We start from the raw sequence: 22,593 nt of genomic DNA on the forward strand, positions 1-22,593 counted from the left end.
AGTAGCCTCCGTTCTCTCTTATTGGCCCTAAAAAATGGGTGTTGCCTCAAAAAAATAGTCTGGTAACTCATGTATCGTTCATATTAATAGCTAACTGTCCGTGGTAAGTCAATGTACCAGTTAGACTGCATTGTATACTCATGCTTATATATAGACCCCGGCGCCGCGCCGGCGGATCGACCGAACGCCGCCAACGAGAGGCCGGGTCAAACACCGCCGAAGTGTCGTAACACCGCCGGCACGCCGGCAGAGGCAGCGGCGTTCGGTCGACTTCAAATTAATTTTGTAGCAATTCTTTATTGCGTCAACCGCAAAGTCGGAGCTTTTCCTTCTCTTGTGGTTTAGCATTTCGATTTTCCTGATTAGAAATCAAACAGGGCTTGCACTATCCCCAAATTTTTGGGTATTTCCCCGAAAATCTAAGCGTAAACCGGAAAAAAAATTTGATTCCCCGAATTCCCAACTATCCAGCAATCATGTTGATACCTCTCGGGTTTTATTACCAGTGACTTTCCCTGCTAATATTACTTTGCATAACATAATTCTTCACTACTCTCTTGTTCTTTAATTTTCATCTCTTTTGTTACTTTGCATAAAAACCAGACAGATGCAATATGCAATTGCAAATATTGCAATATACACAGTTTTCATATGTTGACAAAAAACACTATCGTCTTTATGAAATATGTTTAAATCATTTTGAATGTAGTTTCCCAATCGCTATTTCTAACATCGTTCGTAGTCAAGAATTTTATTTTCAAGTTGAACATAACTATAGAACTAATTCACTACTCTACAGCTTTAGTCATCATTTGGTTTTTTAAACTAATAGAAGTCATATTTTATATACAGCTTAATTTTAATTCTGCATATTTTTTTTTTTTTTTTTTTGCTGTTTTTAGATAATATTTTATTTATTTTTAAAAAAAAATTTTTTAACGCCTGATTGTTTAATACTCAATTGTTCGGAAGCTACCCACAAAAATATGACTCATAAATAAATTGTAAATTAGTCCCAATAGGGGGGGGATAGGGGGCAATCATTTTGAAGTGAGAAGAACTTTTTTTTTACTGAAAGCAGGGTTGCAAAAAGGATAATTATTTTTTTCATTTAAAGTGGAGACAGAAGAAAATGATATCATATTCCCTGGGAAACCATTGAAATATTTTGATATTCCCAGGGCTCTCCATTAAGACTTGTTCATTGTCTTGGATATTTTGCGATTTCTCATAGGCTACTGGCCTAATTTGGCTTTTGTGTGTGCTCCATTTTAATTAGATTCTTTGGATCTCATTGAATGCCACGGCGAATCTATGACTGAGTTTTCCAATAATTTGATTTATATATTAAAAATTTTGACATTTTGTTTTTTTCTGTAACACTTTACTCATACCCTCATTTTTTTCAAGGAACACTAAGCTGTTTAACGTTATTTTGCGTGTTTGTTTGAACCATATAGTGACCTAGTTAATTATTAAGTAACTTATTTTTCTAATGAAAGCTGAGACGGTATCCTATCAAAGTGGTACCAGAGGGGGGGGGGGTAGGGGGTATTACATTTAAATGATAATATCTCGAAAAAAAATTTTTGAAAGCAGGGATCCCAAAAATGTATTTTTTTTTTTATTTAAAGCAGAGGGCATTTTACGAAGGTGGTATCCAGAGGGGGGGGGGGGTGAGCTATCATATTTAAATGATAATACCTCGATTTTTTTTTGGAAAGCAGGGGTGCCAATAAGTTAAAAAAAAATTTATTTAAAGCAGAGACGGTGTCCTATCAAGATGGTATCCATAGGGGGGGATAGGGATTTCTTATATTTAAGTGATAGTACCTTGATTTTTTTTTTATTGAAAGCAGGGATGCTAAAAAGTTTAAAAGTTGACAAAAATTAAAAAGATTTTCGTGAGTTATACTTGATGCAGCACTTGCATGGTTTTACCGTCCAAGGGGAAAGGGATATATGCGTCCAACCTGTTTTTTTCTTATTGATGAAACCGGTTTACTTTGATAAGATTCATTTATAAATACTAGACACATTTATATTAGAACGAAATGGTGTAAAGAAAGCGACACCAACATCCTCACCTAACACTGCGCTCGAATGGTAATGGCGTCCTTGGTCCAGTACCCAATTTGCATCAAAAGGTCAGGTCATAATAAAAGCCTTCAATTTGGGAGGTTCAAGGAGGAGTCTTCGACAGTCTTATGACCTCTGGGTACTAGATGTTGCAACGTTCTTGCTTATCTACAGTTGTTGAAAAAATTCGATCACCCCACAAATGATTGTCAGAAATATACACAAATATAACAAATGTAACATTTGGAATATTATAACACTTTTTCAAAGGTTTGAAGAGAAGCAAAAAAGGCTAAATACCCCTAACTACGCTTGAAAGCTATTTTAAAAGAAACTCTTTGGAGATTTCCATGGAAATGACCATAGCAGAAGCTTTGAGCCTGGGTGGGAATCTAAGAGGAGTCTTTGAGTATTTTGACCACAGGTGACTTATTGTTGCGACTTTCTTAAATTTGGTAATTTTTGTGAGCATTTGGAAATCAAAGCTTACACTCAATAATTGATAACATTTTGCTTGGATTAAAAGTGACGAACTAGGATGAAAATCTCAACATCTTCCTGGAGCTACTTCAGTCTGCATATTATTTCATTTAATTTCATTTAGAACGGATGAGCTTTTCATTTTTTACCTAAGAAAATAGCTGGCACTTAATATTTCTTCATACCGAATAAACCATTAAGTGTTTTTTGTTTCATTGTGATTGAAGTGTTCTCATGTGAAGTGTTCATCATGTATTTTTCAATTTCATAAATTTACTCCTTTTAGATGCAGTTTATAATCTGACTGATATTAGGTATTTATCAATTTATAATTTGGAATGAATCCCTAAAGGAAAAAAACGAATGATATCCAAAAGAGCAGCCAAAAGCAATACAAAAGCAGCAGTTCAGCCTTAGCCTACATGACATATTCTATAAAGAAGCCAAAAAACTTTGAAGTGCATTTTTTTTTAAAATTGTAATTGAAAACCAATTTTTAATACAAGAATTCTTTTTAAGAATCTAAAAGAGCAAAAAAAACAATCAATATCAAAGTCGCCCATTTCAACTGTTTTAAAGGTTACAAAACAGATATAGGCAAAGGGCATTATGAAAAAGTTAAGCTTCTAAGTTCAAAGTTATATTCAAAGTTTTTACCCAGATAACTGACGAATTTTGTAATACGGTATTTGAAGTTGTATATGCAGTAATGCTCGATGAAAAAAACTACGAATTTTGATAATTATTTATGTTAAGAATACATAACTAGTAGCTAATTCAACTACTCGTATTATGCAAGGGTTCTGAAACGAAGTCTTAGTGTGTATCCTTGTGGTGTTTATTCCCTGGTGAATGCGAAATCTACATGCGACTGGGACGGCTCAAATAATCCAGTGTGATTGCTGTTTTGTTAACGAGATACTCGACTCCAGGTGAAGACGCGATCTCGTTACCATTGCCGAAACTCCCTTTGAGATTTTTCTGGAGAATTGGAAGTATTGCAGAATTGGTATAATCTGGGTTAGAAGAAAATAATTAGGGAATACGAGAAAAAATTCTGCCGGGAATGGTATAAAAACTGGGGTTACTACATTGGTATTCAAACACAGTCGAAGGCTCGAAGCTATTAAAACACAATCATAGAAGTTTAAAACACATAATGTATTAATAGCATGGGGTTGCCCACTTTCCACCACCTGATGTACGTCTTGAAGGGCTAAATGTGCCGCACAGTTCTGCTACGCGTGGGACAGTCTGTGCAACACTTGCCACACCCCCTGCGGTACTTTTGCTACGCTTGGCAAGTGCCACCTTGTGGACTTGATTTCAAATTTGGGGTCCCTCCCGGTGAATAGGGGGATCAGAGACCAAAAGCGAAGTGGAGATACAAAAATTGGGGGTCAAGCTGTATTTTTTTAGATTTGTTTCTATTCTAAGGCTTAAAATGTTTTAGAAATGTAGCAGATTAATGTCTTACCTTTAGGTTTGAATCATCTTTTTCTGAATAAAAATGCTAAACAATAAAATATTCACGTAAATACCAAGTGTAATCTCCTCTTTCGTGGAGATACCAGACAAGAAAGTGCTAAATGCGTATAGAGATCTCCCTATACGGCAGTTGATATTAATCAGATGAAAAAAGTAGCAAACTTGTCGACAAATATGAAACGTATTTAAGGCTTATTAGCATAGTTGCCGCCAAAAAGATCGGGAGCTTTTTGTAGCAAAACTTAGCAATTTAAAATCCTTAAATTTCAATAATTGGTAAGTTGCAATAACCTGCTGCACTTGTCCCGAGTGTGGTTTTTGTTAATCATGTTTATGAATCACGTTTTATTGTTCGATTGGAAATTGAAAGTTTTAGTGGGTCGCTTTTAAAGGTCAAAAGTGATTGAAGGGCAACCCCCCCCCACCCTTTGGTGTAAATACCTCCAGGAAATACCACTTCGCGGAAAATACTCCGTCCGCCCTGGAAAATACTCCCCCTTGAAAAATATCCCCCCGAAAAATGCCCCTTGTGGTTGGTATCCAATCACTTTCGACTTTAAGAAAAGACTAGAACTGCCTGGAGATTATAACTAATTTCTACCTCCACCCTCCTCCTCTCTCCCATAGAGTTAATTCAGTATTTATCTGAAGGCTCAATGAGAGTTGGGATGTTTTCTGGCATTAAAATGCTCCCTTTTGGCATCTACTTCTCTCCCTAAGCAATCAGACCCCCATTGCAGAAGTTTAAGTACATTTTTAGTTTTGCAATTTGTCCATTGCTTACAGATAGTGTTTTTTATTAGGAAACATATGGACATTTTTCGTTTGGGAGTTTTCTGAAGGGTGGGGGTCTGGAGAACTTTCCACGAAGAAGAACATTTTTGTACCGAGTGGGGGGGGGGGGCAGGACTTACTCATAAATGCCTCTTTTCTAATTTTCTTAGCATTTATCAGCTAAATCAAAAAATAACAGAACCCAAATAAAATATTTGAATTTGGAAAATCATATTTCCGCGAGAGGGTATTTTCCAGGGGAGGGTTTTTCCATGGGAGAAGGGGGGAATGCATGGACCCGTAGAAAGTAATGGGGTGAAGGGAACCACCATTAACAGTCATAAAAAACAAGCAATAAATCTGGTTTTAAGAGTTGGTGACATACAATTTTCTTTGTTTTTGTGACAACAAGATAGAGCTTTTTTGATTAATCATTTTGACAGTCTATTATATTATGACTTTACGAGGGTTCAGTTGCACGGTGGTTCAGTTGCATGGTGGGTCAGCTGCACGGTGGCTCAGTTGCTTGGGGTTCAGGTACACAGTGGTTCAGTTGCAATGGAACCATTTAGTGTTTTCCCACCAAGGTAATTGCCAAAACTTGCTAAGCCGACATCATTGGTAGGATCTGCAGAGTAATACAGATTAAGATGACCAAGGTTTGATTAAACAAGCATTGCCCTACTTAACCTAGCTGTACTAGTCGAGTGGACAACGCAATAGAATTGGAATCCTCTTTCCGAAGGGTGGGGCTTCGGTTCCTGGTGTTACTGGTTATTTGGTTTGGGATGGAGGTCAGTGGTGTGACTCTGTAAGCTCAGACAGTGTCAACCCACCTCTAAATGGGTACCTAGAGAAATCTATGGGAAAGTAAACAGGAAGGGTGTGCGAAAGCACAAGATGGCAGACCCCCAACCCCCATTACAGTTCTTGGCTGATGGGACATGAAACGGAAACCAGCACCACTGGTAAGGACTGTAATAATTCAATGCTGTACTACTTAATAATTTTTTTACTTACTGCACCTACTTTTGAGAGCAGCTCAGCAGACAGTTTTTGGAACAATTTCTTAAGTTTGAATATGTCAGATGCGGTCTTTGGGCATAACAGCGACGATGTAACGGGTTGTATTGGCAGCTATAGGCTGTAATAAGATGAAGGTAATGACAATAATTTATTTCCAATGACTTCTGGCTCAAATTTGCGGGTTTAGAATTCATTCAGAATGGTTTGTCAAGATAAAATACTTGTATATGGGTAATCTGAGGCATTCAATAACTCAAACGACCTAAATTAATAAATGGTATGTTTTTACTTTATTTTCTTTTAATCAGGGGTAGAAGGGGAGTGCGGTATAAGAAATTATTTTGTAGTTGTAAGTTTTTTGCTACCTATTATAAACTCGCTTATTTTTTTTCAGATTACATTGAAGAGGAGCCTGAGCCCCAAGGAGAAGACACTATGGAAACAACTGCAGAAGCTGTGGAGAAGAAACCTGAAGAGCGTCTGAGCCAGCCAATGAAACTCTTACTACTCACCAGAACGCTTTTAATTTTTTGTTCGATCACTGTATCTAAATACTGTTGTTGGAGTTGGATCACTGTATCTAAATACTGTTGACGAATCAATATGAGAGAGTTCATCCTGCAGATCCCTCAGCTCCCCAGCGATTTCAGTCTTTTTTTGCTCAACGCTTTTAATGTTTTGTTCAATCCAGACCATTTTTTGGTCAAACGTTTTGGTGAAACGCTCCCCAGCAAATGCACCAAGTTGCTTTTCCAAGGTCTTAACATCATTCTCAAGTTTTTCACGTTTTTTCCGATGTTCCTGATGGCTCTCGAGTTTCTTAAAAACAATTACATCCATTTCCAACTCTTTCCTTTCTAGCTTTCTTTTTTGATATTTCAGAATTATATTGGCCTTATCCATTTCTAACTGACACTTTTGCAACTCCTCATTTTGCTTTATCAGTTGCTGTGCCAGAGTGGCATCCTCCCCAGAAACATTCTTTTTACCGTCTGCAAAAAATAAATTATAGATAGATAGATAAGTGCACGAATAAAATATTTTATATTCTATTCCCGTATCTTGTTTATCCATTTTCAAAACAGAATAGGTACTAGTATTTCATGAGTAGCATTATAAACGGGGTATTATTATTATTATTATTATTCATTTATTGCCCGTCAAAAAAATGTACAAAAGGTACAGTAGACGTAGTAATCAATAAATAAAAAAAAAAAGAAAAAAAAAGAAGGACACGAACACACATTGAAAATTCAAACACATGAGAAAAGAAAACTCTTCATTGCATTAATACAAACAGTGACTATATGCATTACATTAATATAAAAAAAACTATTTTGAACAAATTGGTGACCCTGGATGATTAAACTTACTTTGAAAACGGGATAGTGGTTTATTAATGCTAATATTAGGGTCAGATAGCTTATACAATTGAATAATTTTACGGTTTCTTGTCCAAGGGGGCAAATGTAGAAGATATTTAGCTAATCTGAAGAAGATTGATTATAGGTACTTTTTATCTATAACTGTAAAAAATCTCCAGAAAGGAGCAATGTAAAGCATATGATGAAGGGCTGTGGCGTTGTAAATGGATGCTAGAATATAACGGTTGAAACGTAGTTTGCTTTTTATGATTACAGCGTAAGAAATGCTAATTTTACGCTCAACGTGAGAAATCAGCAAACGACGTGTGTGGCCAATAGATGTGCCAATTGCGAGGCCCAGGTATGAAATATGGTCTGAGGGTTTAACAAGAGAACCGTCCATATTTATAAGAGAAGTAGAGGGATTTCGCCCATTGAAAAGAATTACTTCGGATTTCTCAGGATTAAAAGACAGACCGATTTTTGAATATTCATCTTTGAGGATTTTGAAATTCTGCTCAATGCGCTGGATTGTACGGCTGAGATTCAGGATGTCATCAGCATAACAAATAAGAGACATATCGATTCTCCCAAGAATGCATGAAGGAAGACACTTTGCCTGCGCTTCCAGGCCACTATTATTGAACAGGGTTGGGGAAGTGATAGCTCACTGTCTAGTCCCTTTCTTAACGAGGATGGGGTACTGAGGATTCACAAGCATATTCGAGGGAATCGAAGAGTTTGGCCTCAAACGAGAATTAATGCAATTATATAGCGAAGGATGAAGAGCCGACTGCAGGGAAAAAACGAGATGGCAGTTTTAAACGCACTTTTAGATTCCTATATAAATCCCTGAGAACACGGACAACTGATGGGTTTACGCCTCGCCTTGCCATATGAAGAAGCATGGACGAATAAATTAAGGAATCAAATTCACGTTTAACGTCATTTCCGGTGATAATCACACTTTCTCTCAAAGATTCAGCGTTAGTGAGGGCAGTAAAACCTGCTGTAAGAGTATGAGAACAGTCAAGATTAGCCTGAAAACCGAACTTATATGGGAGAACGTAACATTCCTTTCTTAACTCATCAATAAAAAGAAGCTCGAAAAGTTTGCATGTTGTAGTAGATACGGTGATGGGACGGAAAGAGGAACATTGCAGCTCAGATTTCCCTTTTTTGGGAATTGGAGTCAGATCACCAATGCAGAACGAGGATGGAACAATACCTGTAACAAATATCATTTGCATGAGAAGGCTGAGGTGACGCACCAATAGATAACTTCCATTAATGATGTGTAGAATGCTCACCTTATCTATCCCATAAGACGTTTTCTTTTTAAGTTGGGAAATGGCTTTTATAACAGCGTCACAAGTAACAACAAAATCAAGGTCAGGAGATTCATCAATGAATTTGCAGAGCTCGTCACAAAATTGTGACTAAAACAGGATCAGGCTCAGAAAATTCATTTGAAAAATGGGATATCCACTCGGACAAAGGAATGTCATTCGGGTCTGGCAAATTGGAGGAGATAGTACGAGGTAATAGCTTCCACAGAAGATCAGGTGAATTCCTGACCTTCTCGGAGTAAAGTGTCTGCATTTTAGATCGACGAAGGGCAAGTTCCTTAGCAAAACATTTTTTTGACACTTTTCTTAGTTCATTGACTATTCCTTGACGGGGGCATAGGCAATCTCTCCATAATTTGTACCAAAATTTAGCACGGTCACAAGCTTCAGACAGCACTAGATTTCCTGACCACCCGGGAACTTGGGTACCAACACGTATTTTTTTCAGAGGAACTGCCCCTTTTTCAGCACACAAAACTGCATGGCAGATTTCTGCGGAGTATATATCAAGAGTTAATCTAACCTCATTAATGTCTTTATTAGAAGACCTTTGCAGAAGATGAAATGGAACCCGGATCTTGTTTAGGATACTATCTGAAATTTCAATGTACTGAGATGTGTCAATTTTATTCCAATCGCGGGAAGTATACCACTTGTGCCGGTGAACAGTATAAGCCTGTAACACTGGAATCTGAGAAGCTTCTCGTTTGAAACTAGAAGCAATAGGAAGATGGTCTGAAACTTCAAATTTGGAAACTACCTCAACATAAGGTATATCAAGGTTATATGACACAACATGGTCGAGGTTAGATGTGCAAGAGGAAGAATGAATGTAAGTAAACTGAGCAGATTTCTGTTGAACTTTAAAATCATCACCAAACATTCCTAATAGTATCACATTTTCTACAGTACAACGTAATTTCACTCTTATTGTATCTCTTTGTATTTTCAATGATACTATTTTCATTCATATTGTAAAATTTACGTGTTCCGATTTGCCTATTTGAAGCAATATCACATACAGTGTTTTCAAATGTTGAATCACATTCTGTAACAGCTAAGTAAAAATCAGTAGGTTTATAGTCATAATAGCTATTGTCTTCAAAGCGATGACGTAGAAAACAAATTGTCTTGTTTCTCCAGCAGTTGAATTGTAGACCTGATTCTTCTTCCCTAAATTATTCAAAACCAAGACGATACCAGTCTCTAAGAAATAAACTAAAATCTCGTTTAGGGTTCTTTCCGATCATACCAGGATAGGTATTCTCCCATTGACCACATTTATCATAGTGAAAATAGGAGCATAGATGTCCACTAGGGTGAGAGTCACAAAATCTCTTCAAGACAAGAATTACAGTCTTTGATTTGTGTTGCATATCCTCTATGTAATTAACATTGAATGCATAATCTACACTTTTCATCTTACTCATCAATAATTATACAATTCTAACATGATGACCAGGTGCCAAGGGTATACATGCATAGTGGACATGTATAGAATATTTTTCTAGTTTTAACTCTCTCACAGATAAAATTAAACTGATCTACTATCGACAAATTGAGAGAGAGAGAGAGAGAGGAGTAATTGTTTGACGTCAAAAACCTGTTTGAACAGGATCTTCTTTATTATTTTTCTCATCTAGATAGAATCTTAAATTTCTAAGGCAGTGTATTCAAAAGTAAATCCACAATATCGTTTTTCTTTGTTTCAATAAAAAGTTGTAAAAGTTACATACAACAGTCCAATGATGGAGAATCATTTCTCATTATATCATCAAGTATTCTTTGAGAAAATATTTTTCTTTGAAGAGATAACTCCAGATAACTATCATCTAGAATAAAACGTTTTTCCATAATCACAAGATTCAACATAATTTTCTCTGTCTCAAATTCATTCACTTTTCAATCCTAACACTCTCACAGCTTACTTTAGACTAACCAGGATTCTTTCTACTTCAAGAATATTCTCTAACCTACTAAAAATCTAACAAGAGAAGAGAGAATATTTTCTAGTTCGAAACATTTTTATTATGTGTATTATTACAACAATAGTATATTTATTACACATACAATCACGAATATAACTTATCCTCCTTAATACATTTCACTATTGTATTTAAAGCAGCTTGAAGTCTATGTATATGCACTATATTAATTTTCACTGCAAAGCATAACTGTTCCTCCAATTTAAATTTACTCAATGATTTCACATATCTCGCATAAACATCATCCCATTCAAGGCTTTGTCAAGATCTTCATTTAATTTCTGCTGCTATGTTTGGTACTTTCGTCTTTGTATCATTTCTGCTGCTACCAAATCCACTATCAACTTCTAATAGTGTAATTATACCACTCATTGTTGCAAATATATATCTTGTCATATAAACGAGTATAATCAAACTGCTCTCTCTCTCTGAATTCTATTCTCTTACTAATACGAAATATATTGAAAATCCATCCTTATATTAGTTCTGGTTGCTATATGCTATCCATCTTATTTGGAGTCCCTTTAGTAACGTGAGTAAATTTATAGTCATAGGCTATTTTTAGTCTCCCATATTTGGTGTGCCGTTCACGTGTAAATATATTCATATTCGGAATATATGGCGGTGTGGTGTTCTGATCGATTTATACAATGTATCTTTGGTATAGCAAAGGGTTCTACTACTTAATTCTGCCTGTAAAATTCTCTCTCGCCTATTTTCATTGGAAAAAAACTTGTTTTTTATTTAATCTCCGTTTTTCATCATTTCATAAATCCTCCCTTCGTGGAATTTCCCCCAGAAACCCCCTCCCCCATTTCACGGTGGAAAGGTTCTACTGCGGAAAATTCCCCCATAGACAATTTCAGCTGTGAAAAATTCCCCGATAGAGAATTTTTCTTACGCAAAATCCCCCCTCCTCATGGAAAAGACAGACAATTTGAATTGCGCTGAAAGTTTCCTCCCGAAAATTTTCTCCGCAACATCTCCACATCTAAAATTAAATCAAATAAAAATAATTATGGGAATTCTGGGTAATACCCCGTGTAAAATCCCTCCTTGTAAAGTCTTATCGGGTACGACTTGGGCATATTACAACGATAGTAATGACTATATTTGTATAAAATATTGACCATGGAATTGAATAGTGTGTTTTTTCTTAAACTCTACAATAAAAACTCCAAGAAGGGATTGTAAAACCAAATATGTCCATACACTTTGAAGTCTTTATGGCTTTAAAGTGGAACATGTTCCACTTTAAAAATGTGTGTTAAATATTTAAAAATGTGTGTTGAATATTGCATGTGATTGTGTTTGAAATATGATCGAATTTTAGCTCTTTTACAAACGCTTCATTAATAGAATTGACTATGAAATAATATTTAAGAATGATTTAGTAGATTTTATGTATTGATATAATAATAAAAAAGTAGACGTTTGTGGATTCTGCTGTTAATAGGGACACTTGCCGCAGAATAAACTAATTTATTTGACACAAACCAAAAATAGTGATCGCACCGATAATGTTCTAATGCTCTTACTTTTGGGAGTTTTCAAATTCCTGTAGATAATTTCCCATACTTTTTTGGTGGTCGCAGGATTTACTGCTTTGAAGACTATCTTCTCCATGTGACACGCCACCCTCTCGCCATCCAAAAACAAACGAACGTATGGTCTTGCATCAGCAGCTTATCCTTCAAATGCTGGCTTTGTCAACATCTGATGTTCTGTTCTGTGCTTACCATGGTTGTAATAGGGAGGTGAGATTTGATTTTAAAGGAAACTAAGAAATGGCGCCACGTCCAAGGAAGATAGCTGATATGCAAATTACCTCCTTCTGGGAAGAGGAGGTAGTGAAAAAAAATAAAGATGAGGGACCTGTCCGGCGCCCTTTGAAGAGAATGAGTACAACTTTAATCCTTTATGTTGGACGTGTTAGGGGGGAGGGGGCACGTCTGGTGCCAGTAGGTACGGTTTAATAGCGTATATTATAAGTTGCTTCGACTGAAAGAATCGCGGTTGTTTATCACTCTCGATTGGAAAGTGCCGCCTCGATAACAACTAATGCAGGTAGATTATCTGAATTCACGGTATATTGATCCTGATGTGCTGCAATGTCAGGGTCGCATTTTCTACACGAGAGTGTAACTTCACTCTTATCACATCTCTTTGTATAGTCAATGATACTATTCTCATTCATTTTGTAAAATTCACAGGTTTCAATTGGCTTATTTGAAGCAATGTCACAAGCAGTGTCCTCAAGTAGCGAATCACATTCCGTCACAGCCAAATGAAAATCAGTGGTATTATAATCATATTAGCCATTGTCTTCACAACGATGACGTAGAAACCAAATTCTTTTGTTGTTCCAACAATTGAATTACTGACCCGGGTCCTCCTCCCAGAACAATCTAAAGCCACGACGATACCATTCTCTTAGCAATAAACTAAAATCACGCCTAGGATTCTTTCCAATCATACCAGGATATGCATTCTTCCACTGATTACATTTATCATAGTGGCAATTCGAGCATAGGTGCCCTTTGGGATGAGAGTCACACACCTCTTCAAGACAGGAATTACAACCTTTAATTTCTACAGCATATCCTCTATGCAATTTACACGGGTTGCATAATCTGCACTTTTCATCATACTCATCAATCATTGTACAAGTCTCACATGATGACCAGCTTCCCAGTGTTTACATGAATATCGGACATGTATGTAACATTTTTTTTTTCATTTGTTGACACTCTCAATGCCACAATGAAACTGAGCTAGTATCAACAAATTGAGTGGGATAGAGAGAGAGGAGTAAATCATCCATGAACTCCATCTTTCTCATGAGAAAAAAGTCCTAAACTTCTAAGTTAGTGTTAAAAAGCATATCCACAATATCATTTTGCTGTGTCGTGATTAATATGTCAATAAATTGTGCAAATGCCGTTGGTCCACGACGTAAAAGCTTCATGCAATAGTCTAATGACGGAGAATCAGTTTTCATTATATTGACAAGCATTCCCTAAGAAAATATCTTCTTTTGAATAGACAACTCTAGAAAATCATCATCTAGAATCAAAAGTTTTTCGATAAACACAAGATTCCCCATGATTCGTTCTTTTTCAAATCTATCCATTTTTTAGAGTCCTAACACTCTCACAACCAACTTTAGACTAACCAGAATTTTTTTCTACTCTAAAAAAAATACACGCTAGCCTACTATAGAAAGAAAAATATCTTTGATTTAGAAACAGTTTTATTGAACATAAGTACAACAAAAATAATCACTGATTCAATTTGTTTTCATCAATATGTTTCACTGGTACATCTAATGCTGCCTGAAGTCTATTTATATGCACAATGTTCAGTTTCGCAGTAAAGCATAATTGCTCCTCCAATTTAAATTTGCTCAATGATATCACGTATCTAGCATAAATATCATCCCATTCAAGGCTTAGTCTACAGCCTCGTGTTATTTCAACAGCCATGTTTGGTACTCACGTATCATTGCTGCTGCCACCTGCTCCGCCATCAACCTCCAATAGTGTAAATGCTCCACTCATTTTCTCTACTAATATCCTCTCAAATAAACTATTCTCTCTGAATTCAATTCTCTTACTGATATGAATTGCAATGAAAATCACTCCTTTTATTCGAATCCAATTACTAATCAAGTCATCGTATATGGAGTAGCCTCCGTTCTCTCTTATTGGCCCTAAAAAATGGGTGTTGCCTCAAAAAAATAGTCTGGTAACTCATGTATCGTTCATATTAATAGCTAACTGTCCGTGGTAAGTCAATGTACCAGTTAGACTGCATTGTATACTCATGCTTATATATAGACCCCGGCGCCGCGCCGGCGGATCGACCAAACGCCGCCGACGAGAGGCCCGGTCAAACACCGCCGAAGTGTCGTAACGCCGCCGCCCACAGAGGTGGCGGCGTTCGGTCGACTTTAAATTACTTTTGTGGCAGTTCTTTAGTGCGTCAACCGCAAAGTCGGAGCTTTACCTTCTCTTGTGGTTTAGTATTTCGATTTTCCTGATTAGAAATCAAACAGGGCTTGCACTATCCCCGAATTTTCGGGTATTTCCCCCAAAATCTATGCGTCACCCCGAAAAAAAATTTGGTTCCCCGAATCCCCGAAAATTACGCAATCACGGTGCCACTCCTAGCGATTTATCACCAGTGATTTTCCCAGCCAAATATTACGTTGCATACCACAATTCTTCACTACTCTCTTGTTCGTTAATGTTTATCTATCTTTTTACTTTGCATAAAAGCCAGACAGATACAGTATGCAATTGCAAATATTGCAATATACACAGTTCTTCATATGTTGACAAAAAACACTATCGTCTTTATGAAATATGTTTAAATCATTTTGAATGTAGTTTCCCAATCGCTATTTCTAACATCGTTCGTAGTCAAGAATTTTATTTTCAAGTTGAACAGAATTATAGAACGAATTCACTACTCAACAGCCTCAGTCTTCTGTTCGATTCTTAAACTGATAGCCGACATATTGTTTATACACCTGAATTTTAATTTTGCAGATTTTTTTTTTTTTTTTTTTTTGCTGTTTTTAGATAAGATTTTCTTAATTTTTAATAATAAATTTTTTAAAGCCTTAATGTTTAATAATCAATTTTTGTGAAGCAACCCACAAAAATATGTCTCATAAAGAAATTTTAAATTATTCCCTATAGGGGGGGGATAGGGGGCTATCATGTGTAAGTGAGAAGACCTTCTTCTTTTTTTTACTTAAAGCAGGGTTGCCAAAAGGATAATTATTTTTTTCATTTAAAGTGGAGACAGAAGAAAATGATATCATATTCCCTGGGAAACCATTGAAATATTTTGATATTCCCAGGGCTCTCCATTAAGACTTGTTCATTGTCTTGGATATTTTGCGATTTCTCATAGGCTACTGGCCTAATTTGGCTTTTGTGTGTGCTCCATTTTAATTAGATTCTTTGGATCTCATTGAATGACACGTCGAATCTATGACTGAGTTTTACAATAATTTGATTTATATCTGAAAAATTTTGACATTTTGTTTTTTTCTGTACCCCTGTACTCATACCCTCATTTTTTTCAAGGAACACTAAGCTGTTTAACGTTATTTTGCGTGTTTGTTTGAACCATATAGTGACCTAGTTAATTATTAAGTAACTTATTTTTCTAATGAAATCTGAGACGGTATCCTATCAAGGTGGTACCAGAGGGGGGGGGGGGGGTAGGGGGTATTACATTTAAATGATAATATCTCGAAAAAAAATTTTTGAAAGCAGGGATCCCAAAAATGTATTTTTTTTTTTATTTAAAGCAGAGGGCATTTTACGAAGGTGGTATCCAGAGGGGGGGGGGTGAGCTATCATATTTAAATGATAATAACTCGATTTTTTTTTGGAAAGCAGGGGTGCCAATAAGTTAAAAAAAAATTTATTTAAAGCAGAGACGGTGTCCTATCAAGATGGTATCCATAGGGGGGGGGGGATAGGGATTTCTTATATTTAAGTGATAGTACCTTGATTTTTTTTTTATTGAAAGCAGGGATGCTAAAAAGTTTAAAAGTTGACAAAAATTAAAAAGATTTTCGTGAGTTATACTTGATGCAGCACTTGCATGGTTTTACCGTCCAAGGGGAAAGGGATATATGCGTCCAACCTGTTTTTTTCTTATTGATGAAGCGGGTTTACTTTGAAAACATTCATTCATAAGTGCCAGGCAGATTCACACTAAAACGAATTGGTGTGACGAAAGCGATATCGACATCCCCACCTAACGTTGCGCTCGAGTGACAATTAATAGCATGGGGTTGCCCACTTTCCACCACCTGATGTACGTCTTGAAGGGCTAAATGTGCCGCACAGTTCTGCTACGCGTGGGACAGTCTGTGCAACACTTGCCACACCCCCTGCGGTACTTTTGCTACGCTTGGCAAGTGCCACCTTGTGGACTTGATTTCAAATTTGGGTTCCCTCCCGGTGAATAGGGGGATCAGAGACCAAAAGCGAAGTGGAGATACAAAAATTGGGGGTCAATCTGTATTTTTTTAGATTTGTTTCTATTCTAAGGCTTAAAATGTTTTAGAAATGTAGCAGATTAATGTCTTACCTTTAGGTTTGAATCATCTTTTTCTGAATAAAAATGCACTTAGAAGCTTAGTAAGGGGGTTGGTATTGCCAACCCCCTACTTAACCTAGCTGTACTAGTCGAGTGGACAACGCAATAGAATTGGAATCCTCTTTCCGAAGGGTGGGGCTTCGGTTCCTGGTGTTACTGGTTATTTGGTTTGGGATGGAGGTCAGTGGTGTGACTCTGTAAGCTCAGACAGTGTCAACCCACCTCTAAATGGGTACCTAGAGAAATCTATGGGAAAGTAAACAGGAAGGGTGTGCGAAAGCACAAGATGGCAGACCCCCAACCCCCATTACAGTTCTTGGCTGATGGGACATGAAACGGAAACCAGCACCACTGGTAAGGACTGTAATAATTCAATGCTGTACTACTTAATAATTTTTTTACTTACTGCACCTACTTTTGACAGCAGCTCAGCAGACGGTTTTTGGAACAATTTCATAAGTTTGAATATGTCAGATGCGGTCCTTGGGCATAACAGCGACGATGTAACGGGTTGTATTGGCAGCTATAGGCTGTAATAAGATGAAGGTAATGACAATAATTTATTTCCAATGACTTCTGGCTCAAATTTGCGGGTTTAGAATTCATTCAGAATGGTTTGTCAAGATAAAATACTTGTATATGGGTAATCTGAGGCATTCAATAACTCAAACGACCTAAATTAATAAATGGTATGTTTTTACTTTATTTTCTTTTAATCAGGGGTAGAAGGGGAGTGCGGTATAAGAAATTATTTTGTAGTTGTAAGTTTTTTGCTACCTATTATAAACTCGCTTATTTTTTTCAGATTACATTGAAGAGGAGCCTGAGCCCCAAGGAGAAGACACTATGGAAACAACTGCAGAAGCTGTGGAGAAGAAACCTGAAGAGCGTCTGAGCCAGCCAATGAAACTCTTACTACTCACCAGAACGCTTTTAATTTTTTGTTCGATCACTGTATCTAAATACTGTTGTTGGAGTTGGATCACTGTATCTAAATACTGTTGACGAATCAATATGAGAGAGTTCATCCTGCAGATCCCTCAGCTCCCCAGCGATTTCAGTCTTTTTTTGCTCAACGCTTTTAATGTTTTGTTCAATCCAGACCATTTTTTGGTCAAACGTTTTGGTGAAACGCTCCCCAGCAAATGCACCAAGTTGCTTTTCCAAGGTCTTAACATCATTCTCAAGTTTTTCACGTTTTTTCCGATGTTCCTGATGGCTCTCGAGTTTCTTAAAAACAATTACATCCATTTCCAACTCTTTCCTTTCTAGCTTTCTTTTTTGATATTTCAGAATTATATTGGCCTTATCCATTTCTAACTGACACTTTTGCAACTCCTCATTTTGCTTTATCAGTTGCTGTGCCAGAGTGGCATCCTCCCCAGAAACATTCTTTTTACCGTCTGCAAAAAATAAATTATAGATAGATAGATAAGTGCACGAATAAAATATTTTATATTCTATTCCCGTATCTTGTTTATCCATTTTCAAAACAGAATAGGTACTAGTATTTCATGAGTAGCATTATAAACGGGTTATTATTATTATTATTATTATTCATTTATTGACCGTCAAAAAAAGGTACAAAAGGTACAGTAGACGGAGTAATCACTAAAGAAAAAAAAAAGAAAAAAAGAAAAAAAGAAGGACACAAACACACATTGAAAATTCAAACACATGACAAAAGAAAACTCTTCATTACATTAATACGAACAGTGACTATATGCATTACATTAATATAAAAAAAAAACTATTGTGAACAAATTGTTGACCATGGATGATTAAACTTACTTTGAAAAGGGGATAGAGATTTATTAATGCTAATATTAGGATCAGCTAGCTTATACAAATGAATAATTTTATGGTTTCTTGTTCAAGGGGGCAAGAAATGTTGAAGATATTTAGCAAATCTGAAGAAGATTGCTTGTAGGTGCTTTTTATCTGTAACTGTAAAGAATTTCCAGAAAGGAGCAATGTAAAGCAGATGAGGAAGGGCTGTGGCGTTGTAAATGGATGCTAGAATATAACGGTTAAAACGTAGTTTGCTTTTTACGATTACAGCGTAAGAAATGCTAATTTTACGCTCAACGTGAGAAATCAGCAAACGACGTGTGTGACCTATAGATGTGCCAATTGGGAGGCCCAGGTATGTAATATGGTCTGAGGGTTTAACAAGAGAACCGTCCATATTTATAAGAGAAGTAGAGGGGTTTTGCCAATTGAAAAGGATTACTTCGGATTTCTCAGGATTAAAAGACAGACCGATTTTTGAATATTCATCTTTGAGGATTTTGAAATTCTGCTCAATGCGCTGGATTGTACGGCTGAGATTCAGGATGTCATCAGCATAACAAATAAAAGACATATCGATTCTCTCAAGAATGCATGAAGGAAGACACTTTGCCTGCGTTTCCAGGACACTATTATTGAACAGGGTTGGGGAAGTGATAGCTCCCTGTCTAGTCCCTTTCTTAACAAGGATGCGATACTGAAGATTCAAAACCTCATTCAAGCGAATTAAAGAGTTTGGCTTCAAACGTGAATTAATGTATAAATAGAAGGAATGATGACAACCTAATTGCACAGAAAAAACGGAATGTCAGATTTAGCCACACTCCTCGATTCATCTATAAATCCCTGAAGACACTGAAAACTGATGGGTTTATGCCTCGCCTTGCCATATGAAGAAGCATCGAAAACTAAAGCAAGGTTTTAAATTCACGTTTAACATCATTTCTAGTAATGATCACATTTTCCCTCAAAGATTCAGCATCAGTAAGGGTATTAAAAACTGCTGTAAGAGTACGAGAACAGTCAATATTAGCCTGAAAACGGAACTTAGATGGGGGAACGTAACATTCATGTCTTTACTCATCAAGAAAAAGAAGATCAAAAAGTTTGCACGTCGTAGTAGATTCGGTGATGGGACGAAAAGAGGAACATTGCAGCTCAGATTTCTCTTTTTTAGGAATCGGAGTCAGATCACCAATGCAGAACGAGGATGGAACAATACCTGTAACAAATATCATATCCATGAGAAGGCTGAGGCGACGCATCAATAGATAACTTCCATTAATGATGTGTAGAATGCTCACCTTATCTATCCCATAAGACGTTTTCTTTTTAAGTTGGGAAATGGCTTTTATAACAGCGTCACAAGTAACAACAAAATCAAGGTCAGGAGATTCATCAATGAATTTGCAGAGCTCGTCACAAAATTGTGACTAAAACAGGATCAGGCTCAGAAAATTCATTTGAAAAATGGGATATCCACTCGGACAAAGGAATGTCATTCGGGTCTGGCAAATTGGAGGAGCTAGTACGAGGTAATAGCTTCCACAGTAGATCAGGTGAATTCCTGACCTTCTCGGAGTAAAGGGTCTGCATTTTAGATCGACGAAGGGCAAGTTCCTTAGCAAAACATTTTTTTGACACTTTTCTTAGTTCATTGACTATTCCTTGACGGGGGCATAGGCAATCTCTACATAACTTGTACCAAAATTTAGCACGTTCTCAAGCTTCGGACAGCACTAGATTTTCTGACCACCCGGGAACTTGGGTACCAAGACGTATTTTTTTAAGAGGAACTGCCCTTTTTTCAGCACACAAAATTGCATGGCAGATTTCTGTGGAGTGTATATCAAGAGTTAATCTAATCTCATTAATGTCTTTATTAGAAGACTTTTGCAGAAGATGAAATGGAACCCGGATCTTGTTTAGGATACTATCTGAAATTTCAATGTACTGAGATGTGTCAATTTTATTCCAATCGCGGGAAGTATACCACTTGTGCCGGTGAACAGTATAAGCCTGTAACACTGGAATCTGAGAAGCTTCTCGTTTGAAACTAGAAGCAATAGGAAGATGGTCTGAAACTTCAAATTTGGAAACTACCTCAACATAAGGTATATCAAGGTTATATGACACAACATGGTCGAGGTTAGATGTGCAAGAGGAAGAATGAATGTAAGTAAACTGAGAAGATTTCTGTTGAACTTTAAAATCATCACCAAACATTCCTAATAGTATCACATTTTCTACAGTACAACGTAATTTCAATCTTATTGTATCTCTTTGTATTTTCAATGATACTATTTTCATTCATATTGTAAAATTTACGTGTTCCGATTTGCCTATTTGAAGCAATATCACATACAGTGTTTTCAAATGTTGAATCACATTCTGTAACAGCTAAGTAAAAATCAGTAGGTTTATAGTCATAATAGCTATTGTCTTCAAAGCGATGACGTAGAAAACAAATTGTCTTGTTTCTCCAGCAGTTGAATTGTAGACCTGATTCTTCTTCCCTAAATTATTCAAAACCAAGACGATACCAGTCTCTAAGAAATAAACTAAAATCTCGTTTAGGGTTCTTTCCGATCATACCAGGATAGGTATTCTCCCATTGACCACATTTATCATAGTGAAAATAGGAGCATAGATGTCCACTAGGGTGAGAGTCACAAAATCTCTTCAAGACAAGAATTACAGTCTTTGATTTGTGTTGCATATCCTCTATGTAATTAACATTGAATGCATAATCTACACTTTTCATCTTACTCATCAATAATTATACAATTCTAACATGATGACCAGGTGCCAAGGGTATACATGCATAGTGGACATGTATAGAATATTTTTCTAGTTTTAACTCTCTCACAGATAAAATTAAACTGATCTACTATCGACAAATTGAGAGAGAGAGAGAGAGAGGAATAATTGTGTGACGTCAAAAAACCTGTTTGAACAGGATATTCTTTATTTATTGTTCTCACCTAGATAGAATCTTAAATTTCTAAGGCAGTGTATTCCAAAGTAAATCCACAATATCATTTTGCTTTGTTTCAATAAAAAGTTGTAAAAGTTACATACAACAGTCCAATGATGGAGAATCATTTCTCATTATATCTTCAAGTATTCTTTAAGAAAATATTTTTCTTTGAAGAGACAACTCCAGAAAACTATCATCTAGAATCAAACGTTTTTCCATAATCACAAGATTCAACATAATTCTCTCTGTCTCAAATTCATTCACTTTTCAATCCTAACACTCTCACAGCTTACTTTAGACTAACCAGGATTCTTTCTACTTCAAGAATATTCTCTAACCTACTAAAAATCTAACAAGAGAAGAGAGAATATTTTCTAGTTCGAAACATTTTTATTATGTGTATTATTACAACAATAGTATATTTATTACACATACAATCACGAATATAACTTATCCTCCTTAATACATTTCACTATTGTATTTAAAGCAGCTTGAAGTCTATGTATATGCACTATATTAATTTTCACTGCAAAGCATAACTGTTCCTCCAATTTAAATTTACTCAATGATTTCACATATCTCGCATAAACATCATCCCATTCAAGGCTTTGTCAAGATCTTCATTTAATTTCTGCTGCTATGTTTGGTACTTTCGTCTTTGTATCATTTCTGCTGCTACCAAATCCACTATCAACTTCTAATAGTGTAATTATACCACTCATTGTTGCAAATATATATCTTGTCATATAAACGAGTATAATCAAACTGCTCTCTCTCTCTGAATTCTATTCTCTTACTAATACGAAATATATTGAAAATCCATCCTTATATTAGTTCTGGTTGCTATATGCTATCCATCTTATTTGGAGTCCCTTTAGTAACGTGAGTAAATTTATAGTCATAGGCTATTTTTAGTCTCCCATATTTGGTGTGCCGTTCACGTGTAAATATATTCATATTCGGAATATATGGCGGTGTGGTGTTCTGATCGATTTATACAATGTATCTTTGGTATAGCAAAGGGTTCTACTACTTAATTCTGCCTGTAAAATTCTCTGTCGCCTATTTTCATTGGAAAAAAACTTGTTTTTTATTTAATCTCCGTTTTTCATCATTTCATAAATCCTCCCTTCGTGGAATTTCCCCCAGAA

At 36.2% G+C, this 22,593-nt stretch overlaps 1 protein-coding gene across 1 annotated transcript in view; it reads left to right on the forward strand.

Annotated features, from left to right (window-relative positions):
* LOC148951168 (uncharacterized) overlaps positions 1-22,593 on the forward strand; it is a 102,300-nt gene that overhangs the window by 39,351 nt on the left and 40,356 nt on the right. Inside the window, exons 7-8 of the mRNA XM_089091011.1 lie at positions 6,242-6,325; positions 17,477-17,625. Coding sequence (XP_088947137.1) covers positions 6,242-6,325; positions 17,477-17,625 — 233 coding nt within the window. The remainder of the gene's footprint in view (positions 1-6,241; positions 6,326-17,476; positions 17,626-22,593) is intronic.

This window comes from Artemia sp. Qi Xiang Cuo, chromosome 6 (genome assembly GCF_049724085.1).
Source record: "Artemia sp. Qi Xiang Cuo chromosome 6, ASM4972408v1, whole genome shotgun sequence".
In the NCBI taxonomy this organism is placed as follows: Eukaryota; Metazoa; Arthropoda; class Branchiopoda; order Anostraca; family Artemiidae; genus Artemia; species Artemia sp. Qi Xiang Cuo.